Genomic DNA, 14,314 nt, shown 5'->3' with positions numbered 1-14,314 from the left:
CCAGATTAGTGGTAACTGTGTAGTATGACACCTGGAAGGGAAAAAGCACATGATGGTTCACACTCTCCTGTTATAAACTGCATTCTTCCCTTATTCCCTACTCAAAAAGAAAAGTGTCAGACCTTTGGGGTGTGGGGCTGTAGCCCTGTAACCATTTTAATGGGTTGACCATGAGATGATAGAAAATAACAAAAAAGCCCCTCTTCCATCTTTAAGTATATCTGAGGACTTTACTTTTTTTTTAATTTTATTTTTTTATTGAAGTATAGTTGATTTACAATGCTGTGTTAGTTTCTGTGAGGACTTCACTTTTTTTTTTTTTTTTGGCCACGCCGTGCGGCTTGCAGGATCTCAGTTCCCCAAACAGGGATTGAACCTGGGGCCATGGCAGTGAAAGTCCAGAATCCTAACCACTAGGCAACCAGGGAACTCCCGAGGACTTCACTTTTTAACTGCAGTGAGAAAGATGGAGAATAAATTTAACCTGCTATGTGTTAAGTTTCTAGAATATAAATGAAAAAGAACCTATCGTCTTGCAGAAGAAGAAAGCTAGTTAACAGTTATATCATTGTGTGAGGGTATAAAATATAATGTGTGTGTGCGTGTGTATGTGTGTTCTCACACATGCACACGATACAGGACTGTAGAGGAGGGGTACCAAATGTGTCCTGGTTGAAGAAAGGTTGAAGGATATCTCAGAGGAAGAGGGCTTTGTGTGTGCAAGGTCAAGGGGGTCAAGAATACCTCCTGCTCAGGTTTCACCTAGCTGACTGAAAGAGTACCATTCACTAACACAGGGAATATAAGGGAAGAAGCAGTCTGGGTAGCAAGGATGAAGGGGAGTGGGGAGACTTTTGTAAAACGATCCTCATTCACACAGTGAGTTCTTGGATTTGTGAAACACTTATAATGAAGAGAAACAAGCTGAGGGGAGAACTTTCTACTACCTTGGCTTTTTCAAATATGAAGTCTAAAATTTCTTAATTAGGACAATGTAGTATTTGCTAAAGTAGATCATATACAATCCTCAGTTTTTCACATTAAATCTACCACACAGACTCACCATTTAACGTTCCTTCTTCAGATGGCCTAAAGAAACAACAAAAAATAAAAGTTACAATTTTAGTAACTTAAAATTAGTTTTGGCTACCACAAAATTTTTTATTTTATGAAGTTACTGTTATTTAATATAACATTATTAAAGGAATTCTGAGATTCAGATTCACTTTTGTTTGAATATTTGCCACTTCCCTTAAGCTTGTACCAAATTCATAAATGGATATGTATAAATCCATATGCATATACTTTATCAACAACTTTTACCTCCAATTTATGCCTACATAAATATTATTAGTAGTTTGATGCCAAACTGAAGGTTCAGTACTAATATAGTAAAATATTCCATGACTCCTCTATTTGTGGAGATTCATTCCAGTACTTTAATAATGCCTCGAAATGACTTTGCAGGATTCTAAAAATACTTCAACAGAATTGATGGGCAAAGAACAGAGAGAACAGCAATTGTATATCATTTTGCAAAATTCAATAGCTAATGTTGAAAAAAATATTTTTCCAAGAATATATTTATTTATAACAACATATACTGGTACCAAGTGTAGGTTCTATTAATCCCAAAGATTCCAGTGCAAATTAGAGACAAGTGTAGTGGAAAGGAAAGGGGAATGGGAATCAAGAAAAATAGATTAGAAGCTTAGCTCTCCCATTATACAGTTATGTGGCGTTGCTCAGGACTAAAAGGACTAGATCCAGAAAGGACCACTTGATTAGGAGACCTTGGTAATCTCTTTCTAGCTCTTACATTCTATCTGATCCTGATATTTCCTGTTGGCTTTCACCTTAGTAACATAAATATTTCCTATAGGAAATACTTTGACCCTAGCATCAGCCCTTTGTCTACTGCTGATAAACCACTCTTAGCACCCAAAGAGTACTGACCAACTCCACCTTTCTGGGTACTTCTATGGGTCAGCATTCTGTAACTCAATGTTCTCTTGTTAGCTGAATTAACATCAACTTTAAGTACTGATTCTGCATTTACATCCTACAGTTCTACTTATAAAAGACATTATTCTCTGAAGAGGTCTGATTATAAATAGGTCTTCCAAGTGCCATTCAGGGCCAGGATTCCTACACAATTCGAACAACTGCATACCCACATAGCACCTGGTTTATTTTCTTCTGTATATATTCACATCTATTTCTGATACAGAGAAGGAAATAGGGAAAACACTGTATACTATATAATAATTTCCCTCAAATTGGCTTCCCTTCTCAAGCAGTTCACATTGCAGAGTAACTTTACCATGCTTCTGGTATCAAATGGGTGTTAAAACAAGATTATTCTTTTTTAATGTCCTTTGGAATCCTAAAATACTAATTTCGAGGCTGGAAAACAGAGAGATTATCTTTGATTCTTCTTTATGTTTAATCTGTACTGAAAATTTTCACTTTCTGGGGATGACTACTTGTAAGATTGCCTTTTGTTTCTACTTTTGGTTCTGGATTACCACATCAGCTTTCTCGTGGATCTTCCTGTATGCAGGCTTTCTAATGTACACTGTGTATTACTGCTCTAATTATCAAAGTGCTTTCCAAAAGCAGAAGAAAGGCTTGTTGACTAGAATGATGGGCAGAGAAATTATTAGCTAAAGTGTCAAACTAAGTTGTTGAACAAGTTTATTCAAAAACAAGTTGGAAACAGGACTAAATAATAAAATCATAACTGTATCATTATAATGAAAATTTTAGTTGAGTTGTGGTTATAATGACTAATATAACTATATAAAATCATAAATTTAAATATATACATTAACTTATAATAAATGATTCCCCAATCTCTTCTATGTAAAGACAGGAGATCACAAAATAAATAATCAGCAATAATTTTAAGAAGTGTTAAAAAGATGATGCAAAGAGCAGGAAAAAAACAACATTCAATACCTATGATACTTTTCACGCTAACGATGAGAAAAGGCTTACTTACATTTCTCTATCTGATGGTCTATCTTGTAGCCAATCCTTTAGTCAGAAACAAACACAAACAAAAAGTTAAAGAAAAAAGTCTCTAGATAAAGCCTAACTGTTTATGTCTGTTTTGTATCCTACATGTTTGATGAATGAAGGGTTGAAAAGTTAATATGAATTTGTTTTATACAACTGAACTAATAAAATAAAAAACTGGTATAAAAGCTACCATAAGGCCATTCCACAAGGTAGAATAAAGAATTTCATGAGTGTTATTTCCTACAGCATAACTGTAATTGTCTGTTGACAATTTTATTTTCTTGAAATACATATTTGTTTCTATGACCCTGAAAAACAAATATGTGCCTGTTGCCAAAACACGTCAAAGTATAAAGAGAAAAATTAAAATCATGCAAACTGTGACAAAGAAATCACTAATAACAAGCATATTTCATTGAAGCCCTTTTGTGTATGTGGTGGGCTTTATTCTGCAGTTTTATAATTATATTTCTAGGTGTGGATTTATTTTTACCTCCCCACTTTGGGACTATGCTTCCTGAATTTGAATCTTCAAATATTTCATCAATTTGGAAAATTCTAAGTCATTTATAATCTCTTCAAATTGTCTACTCTCTCAAGGGCAATTCAGAGGTATTTTTCCATCTCTTTACGTTTAACACATTTTCCACCTAATTATAATTCTGTTACATTGTGGTCCAATTTAGCAAAATTCTCCATTCAGCTGTGCCCAATCTGTTATTTTAAGCCCCACCGAGATTTTTTTTTAATTAATTAATTTTATTTTATTTTTGGCTGCTCTGGGTCTTTGTTGCTGCGCGCAGCAGGCTTTTATTTAGTTGTGGCAAGCAGGGGCTACTCTTCGTTGCGGTGCGCAGGCTTCTCATTGCAGTGGCTTCTCTTGTTGAGGAGCACGGGCTCTAGGCACACAGGCTCAGTAGTTGTGGCTCGTGGGCTCTAGAGCGCAGGCTCAGTAGCTGTGGCACATGGGCTTAGTTGCTCCGCGGCATGTGGGATCTTCCCAGACCAGGTCTCGAACCCACGTCCCCTGCATGGGCAAGCAAATTCTTAACCACTGCGCCACCAGGGAAGACCCCAACTGAGATTTTTAATTTTTTCCCAAATTTCCCAGTATTTTTGAGTAGTATCTTTTCTTTTTTAGAAATATTTATAATTTTTTTTTTTTTTTTTTTTTTTTTTGCAGTACGCGCGCCTCTCACTCTTGCGGCCTCTCCCGTTGCGGAGCACAAGCTCTGGACGCGCAGGCCCAGCGGCCATGGCCCACGGGCCCAGCCACTCCGCGGCATGTGGGATCCTCCCGGATCGGGGCACGAACCCATGTCCCCTGCATCGGCAGGCGGACTCTCAACCACTGCGCCACCAGGGAAGCCCTATAATACTTTTTAATGGCTTTAATCAGACTTATTTTATAATCTGTAACCAATAATTCTACTATCTCAAGTTATCAGAGGTCTAATACTGTTTGTATAAGCTGGCTCCCACAAGTTTTGTAATTTGGCATTGTGATGTCATCTTCAATGGAACCTTATCTGTAGCAAAACTGTGCAGCTTAGGTTCAGGATGAGTCCTTCCAGAAAGGAGGATTTGTTACTGTGAAACTCTGCACTCACTAAACCCCCTTCCCATTGAAATAATTTTTTTAATAAAATGATTTTTAATAATACAATCTATCTCCTTACAGCACAATGTAAGTTAATATGGTTAATATGTTCTTTTTTTCTTTTCTTCAGGCTTCTAAAATGTTTTAATAAGAATGGGCATCTGGGAGACTTCCCTGGTGGTCCAGAGGTTAAGAATGTGCCTTACAATGCAGGGGATGTGGATTCGATCCCTGGTCAGGGAACTAAGATCCCACATGCCACAGGGCAACTAAGCCCGAGTGCCGCAACTACTGAGCCCGCACGCTGCAATGAAAGATCCCGCATGCTGCAATGAAGATCCCGTGTGCCGCAACTAAGACCCAACGCAGCTAAATAAATACATAAATATTAAAAAAAAAAAAAAAGAAGAAAAAAAGAATAGGCATCTGGGACAACCGGCAGGCGAGTGAGCAGGGAAAATTGGGATCACTGGGTGGCCGGGATGCCTTGCTGGACCTGATCCTCCCGGTGAGCATTTCTCCACTCAGGGTCACAGACTGCAGACTGGGCAACACTTTTCTCAAATGTTCCTGGGCAAGGTACGACTGCCGAGGAGGGGATGGATTCCTCACTCCCCATGCTGGGCCGGTTCTGGCCACTGGAATTCACTTCCAAGGTTCACTGCTGGCTGGCCTCAGCTGGTGCGAGCGTTGAAAAAATTTTCCCATCATCTTCAGTAAACATCACAACCGTTGTGCATGCGTGAAGAAAGTTTCCTCTCCCCCAACCCCCTTGCTGCGGCCACAACAAAGGAACATGCATAAATGAGATGAATAAAAATACAGTAATATTAAAAAAAAAAAAAAAAGGGCATCTGATGGACTTAGAAGATCCTCTTGTTTCCTTTCTGCATAAGATGATGGAAATGAGTGAAAACAATAGCAGCAGCAGGTCAAAGGCTTCTAACAGGATAAGATTAAAAAAAAAAAACTGGTGTACAAATACATTGACTGGAATATCCAAGGGGTTTCCCTTTCAGTTTATCACGGAGATGAATCCACATCCCATTCGCACACTGAACCACTTACAGTGCCCAGTTCTATGCACAACCTGGGATTTCTCCCCTGCCTGCTCTGGCAGCTTCCTGGAATCTTCTCCATCACCTTTGCTTGCCCCACCTGGGGATGATAACACCTGGTTGAATGACCTCTTTGTCTTCTGAAGAACCTCCAGGCTCTCATGGTTGCCTTGCTTGACAGCGTGGGAGCAAGCAAGAGGGTGTGAGTACATGTGTAGCGTTCAGTCCAGGGGGATGGGGCCTAGTTAATATGTTCTTGATGATCCAGGATCATAATTATGAGCACTAATTTCTATACTTGACTAGAAAGGAGCAATTGTTTTTGCTTTCTCCCAAGCTATGTGTCTTGGTTGCCAAAGTCTGCTTTTAAAGAGTGTTTGTAAAATCAAATATTACTCCAGTTGGCTGGGAATAATTTCATATCATTAGCTTCAATTCAAACAGAGATTCCTACCTTTCTTTCTTCTGCATACATTTTTCTTTAATAATTCCTGACTATTCACTACAGGAAAAAACTCTTTTCCATAACTGCTACTATGCACTGAGGTCAGTTTTCTAATGTTAAAAAATTTTTGAAAGCTAGATATAATCTCAGATAAAATATCACCATCTTTTAGCTCTTCTCTAATAAATATTTTAAAATATGCATGTTTAATTGAAATGTACAAACCGGTAGTAAAGCTGCTTTGGAATCTACTTCATGAGTGTCTTCTATAGATGGCCTTCTACTGTTACTTTCCACTAAAAGAAAATTTTAAAAAATAAAAAAGTTATACAACTAAAAAAAATTTTTTAATACCAACTAACCCAACACAAAGTGTTTCGAGGCATAATATAACTTTCCTAAGATAACTTATCCTCTCCCCAACACTGCTGAATGTAAGAGTTATATGAGTCTCACGGGTCTCTTGACAGGATATCAAAATTACTCAATTTATTTTTGGGAAAAGGCAATATGAAATAAAATAGTATGGAAAAACAAAGTCTTGCTCTTCCTCTGTTCCCAAATTTCTTGTGTATCCTTCCAAAGATATTTTGTGTTTCTATATATACCCCTGAATCTTCTTTTTTTTAACATAAATGCTAGTATAATATATATATCTTCAGGTTTTTTGTTGGTTTTTTAACTTTAAGCTTGGAGATCTTTCAATATCAGTACACAGAGGATTTCTCTATTCTACTTTGATATTATGCTGAACTTCATACATGGATATACAATAATTTATTTAACCAAACTCCTATTGATGGACATTTGACCTGATTTCAATCTCTTGCTGTAACAATATTGCAATTAATAATCTTATATAAACATCATTTTACAGTAATGGGAAAAAAAATAGTTCCTCTTTCCCCCCATTTAAGATGCCACTTTTGTCACATTTTGCTTGTTTATGCTAAACAAACTTTAGAATTAAGCCTATTTTCCAAAAATAGTGAGGATGTTAAATTTTAAATTAATTTAGAATTTACAACCTCATGATACAATAAAGGAAAACCTCAGAAAGAACAGTGAAGAGAAATCTTAGAACAAAAGAATGAACGGTGAAAGGAAATCTTAGAACATTCCAAGTATAGAGGGCAAAAAGAGCAGATTGAGATATATTAGGAGACTCTGGGCAAAACTTTTTCAAGATGATGAAACTGAATATTTTGAAGAAATTTATTCAAAGAGCAGAGAATCCAGTGTTGATCTAACCAAAATCATGACATAACTACAGTGGTGGGAAAGGGTAAAGACATCTGTGCATGCATGTGGGCTAGGGAACAGAGAGGGGTGGGGATGGCGGTGGGGAAGAGCTCAATCCTTGTCTTCTTTAGTGGGAGGTCAACAGATACTGCCTAAAACTGAAATACGAGGATATAAAATTACAGGCATCCTAACTTTAAAAATAATATCCATGTTATCCAAAAATAGTGAGTTTTATTTCTTTCCTCCTAACCCTTCTACCATTTATTTTTCTTCCTTTTCTTCTTTGGCTAAAATGTTAAATAGAATCCTTGTCTTGTCCTCCTTCTGGGGTGTTCAATATTTCACTATGAAGTATGGTATCTGTGGTAAGTTTTTGTTAGATACTCTTTATTCAGATTAAGGACAGTCCATTCTATACTTACTTTGCTAGGAGTTTTAATCATGAATGGATGTTGAATTTCATCAAATTCAGTCTTTTCTGCAGCTATTAAGATAATCATATGATTTTCTTCTTTAATTTGTTACTATCATGCCTTATATTTTTGAATGTTAAACTAATTTGCACTCCTGGAATAAACCCAACTTGAAGAGAATAAAAGGAGAAATGATGGTGAGGGGAATAAGGAAGTACTGCTTTTCTTAAGGAACCTTATGAAGATTACATGTACATAACTGAAAAGTTAGATAACAATAAATTTATACGCATATAACTATGACCCCAAAAAAGCATGATATGGAAACATGTATGGTATGCTACCTTTTGTGTAAAAGATGAAGAGGTAAAAAAGACTATTGTCATATATGACTACATAAGCATGAAACTCTAGAGAAAAAACAAAAATAACAGTGGTTACACATGGGGTTGGAGTGAGACTGAGACTGATTTTCAAAGTGCTTGTGTGTGTGTGTGTGTGTGTGTGTGTGTGTGTGTGTGTGTATTTTAATTTTGAACCAAATAAATGTATGTTATTTTTAAAGGTTAAAGCAAAAAAATAAGTTGACTAAATGACTATACAGATTAAAATATAACCGATTCATTTGTAAAAGTTAAAGTCAGCAGATTTGTAAAAAGCGAGTCTTCACCTTTCACCTTTTAAGTCTAAACAATTTGTTGAAAAATATTAGAATGTTCAGATTATGTATTATTCAAGGTTAAGAACAACAATGATGGACCAGAATCTTCATTTTCTGACTTCTGAAACATTCACTGCTCAAGTGTGTGACATACATAAAATACATTTAAAGTTTAATGATGTCCATAAAATACCTGTAAAGCTTAAATGAGTATGTTTGTTAGCATAATTCATGAAGTCAAAATACTCACCTCGCTCTGAATGAAGAGGAATAGAAGTTTTGTGACACTCAGTAAATCCAGCATGAGAACTCACATGTTTCAGAGTGTTTTCAGAAGGAATATCATTCTGCATATTATACATATAAACAATTTTAAAACAATTGAACTAAATTTCAAATCACTGCTCTAAGTAGTATAAGAGCCTCTGGATCTGTTTAGCTCAATATGCTTTAATCTACCTGGACTCCAAGGGGTATATTACAAATTACAGTTATTTTCTTCAATGTCAATTTCAAAAACTGCCATCAAAACACCCTACTTGCTTATTGTTCATAAATCTATCTGAATGAATCCTTTTTCATAGCAATACAAGTTCATTTAAAAAATTGGAGGAAAAGAGGAAACTGTAGGGAAAATAATAAAACATTTATCAATTCACCTTAAAAAGAAAAAAACTACTATTTTACACTAAAATTGAAACAGCAATACTTTCTTCTTTGGAGAGTAAAGAAGTGGAGGTGAAATTTATTTTGGGGAGTTTTGGTAGCTTTCTTATTGCTTTGTATAAGTTATTTGTATAACAAAGATCTATCTGGTCGTTATTTGTCAAATTTCAATTTTTTTCAGATTTGTTTTATCTATGCTTTATATTTTTAGGTACTCATCTCTTTACATCCTTCCCTTAATATTTGTTTTAAAAGCCCTCCTGGCTTTACTGACTTAATATTTCCATTTTCTTAAGTTGTTTTATACTTTGAATTTTTATATTTAAATCTGGAATTCATCTGAGCTTATGAAGCGATATGAAACAGACGTTTCCAAATTTCCACCCAGTTGTCCAATTTGTGTGTTTACTGACAAAGCATTCCTTTTCTCATCAATTTCTAATCCAACCCTTATTAAATTTGTATTTGTAGAAGGGTTATTTTGGAGTCACCAAAATGTTTCACTTAATATTCATGTTTCAATTGTACCACCTGTATAGATATTTTAGTATCTAACAACTAATTCTCCCCCATTTTCTTCTTTTTACCTATTCGTTTTTCCAGATGAACTAACAAAATTCATTAAACTAATGCGGAATATCTGATACCTTCACCCTGTTTCTTCTTTTCAGCTATACACAGGTCATACTACTATGTAACTTTAAAATATTTCCAAACCTCTACCACCCCCTCAGAAACAATGAGTTTTAAAATGTTACTACCACAGTAAGCTATTACTTTCATTAAATAAATTTAACTTAAACATCTCAAGAAAATTAAGTTTTTCTACCTTTGATGTTTCACATTCTTCACATTACAGCTGATTTATTGATATATAGCCAAGCAAAAAGTGCTAATCTTTTTCCAATTGTCACAAAACAACTCTGATTTCCTTTCTGATTTTAGTCGTTTCTTTTGGAACCAGTGCTAGCTATTTCTTGATTGTTTTACTTAAGTACTTTCCTTGATATATACTCTTTGATGCAATGACACATCAATTTCATAGAACCATCTTTGATAGTAATTCTAGTGTGGGACTGATGAGTGGGCTTCGAGGTATTTGTAAAACTCTATACTTTGAGAAAAAAATTTGTATATGTGCATTTGCCTGGGGAGGTGGTCTGTAGTTTTCATTACATTTTCAAAGGGATGTATAACCCACAAATGTTCAAGAACTCAAAACCTCTAACCGTCATGAGCTAGAGTTCATTATTCTATTATTACAGTCCTTCCTCTAAGTAAAGTACTCACAGTTGTTAAATTTAAAACATAGCCACCACTTTTCTTCCCACTCACAGAAACTTGTTATTTCTTCTTGTTTTTACCAGGAAGTTATTTGCTCACTTAAAAATTTTCAGCATACTCCTGTTTTAAGTTCATTTAATAGGTTCATTGTTAAAAGGTGCAATCCGTGGGGAAACCCTAACATCTACCATTTACCATTAGGAAATGTCCATTTATTATAAATGATTTCCCACCATATATCAAGTGCTTCACAACAGCAAAATGCCATCAGAGTGTCATCAAATTCCTTCAACTGCTCTTGTGACACCTTGTTAAAGATACCTTAAAAGTTCAATGAAATATAAATTAGAGAATTAACAGTCTAAGTCAGGGTAACTATAACTAAGGATTGAGAAAAGTAGAGACACTAAAAAAGTATTTAGGAAGCAAAACCAGGTAGACTTGGCTGTTGACTGGAAGGGAGAAGTAAGAGTGCAAGTTTGTCCTCGTAAACTAGGATGCTGATGCTATTAACAGAGGTAGGAAATACAGGAGGAAAAGAAATATGTCTGCTGAGCGGGGAGATGATGGTGAATTTGAGGTTTTGACATGATGAGTTTGACAACTCTAAGAATTCCAGCTACTTAGCAGTTCTAACCTTTTCCTGTGGTGTCATGTCAATTCTCTAAGTCATAATCACTCCAAAGATTTACTTTCTCCATATCCATTCCTAGCCCTCAGAATTTTCCTGGCTAAAATTCAAGTGCACGTTTAGAGTCAAACTTGCGGTCAAATGCCACTTAGGCACTAATACCCCTATTACTAAGTTTTATTATTAACTGCTAAAAGGTATCAATAAATATCTCTAAAATTCTAGGATACCAAGTACCCAACTATAAAATTTAAACATTTAAAAAATTACTTCCACTAATAAAAAGTGAAGAGGGTGGGAGGGAGGGAGACACGAGAAGGAAGAGATATGGGAACATATGTATATGTATAACTGATTCACTTTGTTGTAAAGGAGAAACTAACACACTATTGTAAAACAGTTATACTCCAATAAAGATGTTAAAAAAAATAAAATAAAATAAAAAATAAAAAATAAAAAGTGAACAAATATACTACCCAAATTATCATGTACATCTCTCTTGAACAACTAATTATACTATAAGGAAGGCCTAAAATAAGAGGCATTGGGCTCTCTTACACTGACACAAATGGAGTCTACAATTGAGCAACATAACATACTAGGTCCATATTTTTAATTAAAGGGTATTTGCATAGAGGAGAAAGAGAGTGTGATAAGAAATTTTATTAAGCTTAAAAAATTCCAAATTATAAAAAAACTCTATTAAAAGTTACAAAGGTCCATAAAACACTTCATTTACTGTAAAATCCACTTCAGTTAAAACCTGTTCAAGAAAAACCCCATATGGAATGTAGACATATCACGTCTACATTTTAAGAATTATAAAACCAACTCTGGTAGAGCTTTGTCAGTTCTTCTTTCTACTTATTACTTTTTCTCATTCGTTTCTTCTTCCCTTGTTTTTCATCATCATGTGTCAGCTAATGCTACCTAAATGCATTCAACCTATTTATTTAGTTCTCTTCTTCTCTGTAAGCATTATAATGGAAAATTCAGATCTTTAGAAGTATGTCACAGAATTAGAATACATCATGCAAATTAGTCTTATGGTAAGTTTATCTTACCTACTTCCTCCATCTAAATGTATATGTATATTTTAAGTTAACTTTTTGACTCCCACAAGTACTAAAGAGACTTTACCTGATATTTACGCATCTTTGAATACTCCATAATCGTATTTCTTACATCATTCTGATGGTCTTATTTGAGGTAAGAAATACAAACTTAAAGGCAAATATGGAAAGAACGGGACCTCATGGAATCACTACACCTCAATTTCCATATAGTCACCAATTAAATCCAAAGTTAACAAAATCTAGTTAATAGACATTAATTTAAATTATTCACTTTAGTACAATAGTTCAATCAAAATATATGCTATTAAAAATACAAATGTTGGGGAATTCCTGGCGGTCCAGTGGTTAGGACTCTGTGCTTTTACTACCAAGGGTGCAGGTCCAATCCCTGGTCAGGGAACTAAGATCTTGCAAGCTGAGTGGCATGGCCCAAAAAAAAAAAAAAGTTGGTATTTATACTATAAAAAATGCACTTGAGTCTACCTTTTAGATGTAGGGTAATAAGTAACATGTCCTGACAGTAATTTCACAATTAACTATAGATCATATGAGAAATAATCATTTATAAAAGCTTATATTATATCATTATCATTTCCTTGGCTTTAGTTTTAGGAAAAACTTCATTTCTGTTGTATTTATCACTTGATCATTTCCACAACTTAAGTTCTTAAGGGACGGAGAAGCTTAGCACTTTTCCAGGTCTTCTTAATTATCTTGATGTAGCTGTTATTACCCTTAAAGCTCAAATTCGTTATTGGTAATTTATGAAAGCAACAGTTAAGAAATAAAAATTTTCAGCCAGGAAACACACCTTTTTGCTAGCTGTTCTGTACACTTTAAAACTCATTTAACCAACATTTATTGAACATCTTACACTCGCACGCGATACTGTAGTTACTGGCATATTCAGCTTTTTATTGCTAGACCACAGGGTCCTTGAGAATCAGGGTTATATTCTAATGAATTTGGGGGCCTGGGAAAGAGTTGAGCTCAATGAGTAGTCTGTGGAAACCATATAGGGAGAAGCATTTTTTAAGAGAAATGTTAAATAGGTGATTTTTTAACTTCAGTTTTAAAATGCAAGCTATTTGTACATTTTTTCATATTCCTCAACTGTTTCTTCTTTTTTTCCAATTGTGTATAAGCTTCAAATATTTGGAACTCTCATGTTGATGATGGTTTCTGCTAACACTGTATTTTTCCTGAAAAATATGTTTAATTCTATTTTGAACTAAACTCCAAAATAGCAAAATAATCGCACTGCTGTAAGGATTTACTTACGGATAATATTTCTTTTATCTTGTTTGACGTTTCTTTAAACCTCTGTAAATTCATGCTATCTCGGTGTCCTTAAAAAAGAAAAAAGAAAAGATTACAACAAAAAATACTTGTTTTTTAAAATTCTATCAAAATAATGTCATTGCCTAGTCTATTCAAACAAGTGACGTATGTTGTCTTGTAAGTAGTTTTGATGGCTGTGAAGTTTCCTGTAGCTTTCCTGATAAATACCGAAAATAGGTATCAAAAAGCTGGAGAAGATGAGTAGTTCAAGTTTACAGTAACAGGATCCTAAAAGAATCCAACATGTGATATGAAGTGAACTGCTTGAAATTTAGAAGAGGGGGAGCAATCATTTTTACTCTCAATAAAAAAAAGCATTATATTTATTATACATATATACATATTACATATAAATATAGACATCAAACATATACATTTCTATATCTACATATCCATACCAGTGGCAATATATTAACAGACTAAAATATGTTTTTTAAAAATAAATTGGGATAGATTTTATGTAGGAAAAGTTGTCTCCATAAACCCACAGTGAACTCAAATAGCCTAGCAGTAGAGATCAGCATGCTCAGTACCTAGATAATCCATGGGGTTGGCCCTAATGTGGAGATTTTTACATAGACGTAACATTCTGTGAACCATCTCTATACATGTTCCGTGACTAGGTAAATTCCTAGGCTGGGAAGGCTCATATAAGTGTTAAAGATGAAGTTAGGAAGCCACCTGAAGGAAAAATTCAAACTTGAAGAGACAGAGGGCCTTCTTCAAACCTTGGAACATTCTGGTTATGTCCACGAACAACCCAAGTTGTTTTCTAAGAATTCTTTGTTAAATAATTTTATCTTTAATAATCTAAGAGGAAGGTTGTTAGAACACTATATTCTACAAATATTTGGGGCTTAGCTAGCTCTA

The 14,314-nt window shown here is 34.8% G+C and overlaps 1 protein-coding gene across 5 annotated transcripts in view; it reads right to left on the bottom strand.

Annotated features, from left to right (window-relative positions):
* The window catches only part of TRPM7 (transient receptor potential cation channel subfamily M member 7), a 114,773-nt gene that overhangs the window by 13,987 nt on the left and 86,472 nt on the right, over nucleotides 1-14,314 (bottom strand). For all 5 annotated transcript variants that reach the window (XR_003681778.2, XM_024133795.3, XM_024133799.3 and 2 more), the window contains 5 exons: nucleotides 13,385-13,452; nucleotides 8,697-8,793; nucleotides 6,353-6,423; nucleotides 3,005-3,039; nucleotides 1,064-1,089 (listed from right to left, as the gene is read on the bottom strand). Coding sequence is in view for 4 of the 5 variants with exons in the window: in XM_024133795.3 (XP_023989563.2) it covers nucleotides 1,064-1,089; nucleotides 3,005-3,039; nucleotides 6,353-6,423; nucleotides 8,697-8,793; nucleotides 13,385-13,452 (297 nt within the window). In the remaining variant the exon portion in view is untranslated. The remainder of the gene's footprint in view (nucleotides 1-1,063; nucleotides 1,090-3,004; nucleotides 3,040-6,352; nucleotides 6,424-8,696; nucleotides 8,794-13,384; nucleotides 13,453-14,314) is intronic.

The sequence above is a fragment of the Physeter macrocephalus genome, chromosome 11, assembly GCF_002837175.3.
Source record: "Physeter macrocephalus isolate SW-GA chromosome 11, ASM283717v5, whole genome shotgun sequence".
NCBI classification, from domain to species: Eukaryota; Metazoa; Chordata; class Mammalia; order Artiodactyla; family Physeteridae; genus Physeter; species Physeter macrocephalus.
Note: the sequence above shows the minus strand (reverse complement) of the source record. Positions and strands in the feature narration are given on the sequence as shown.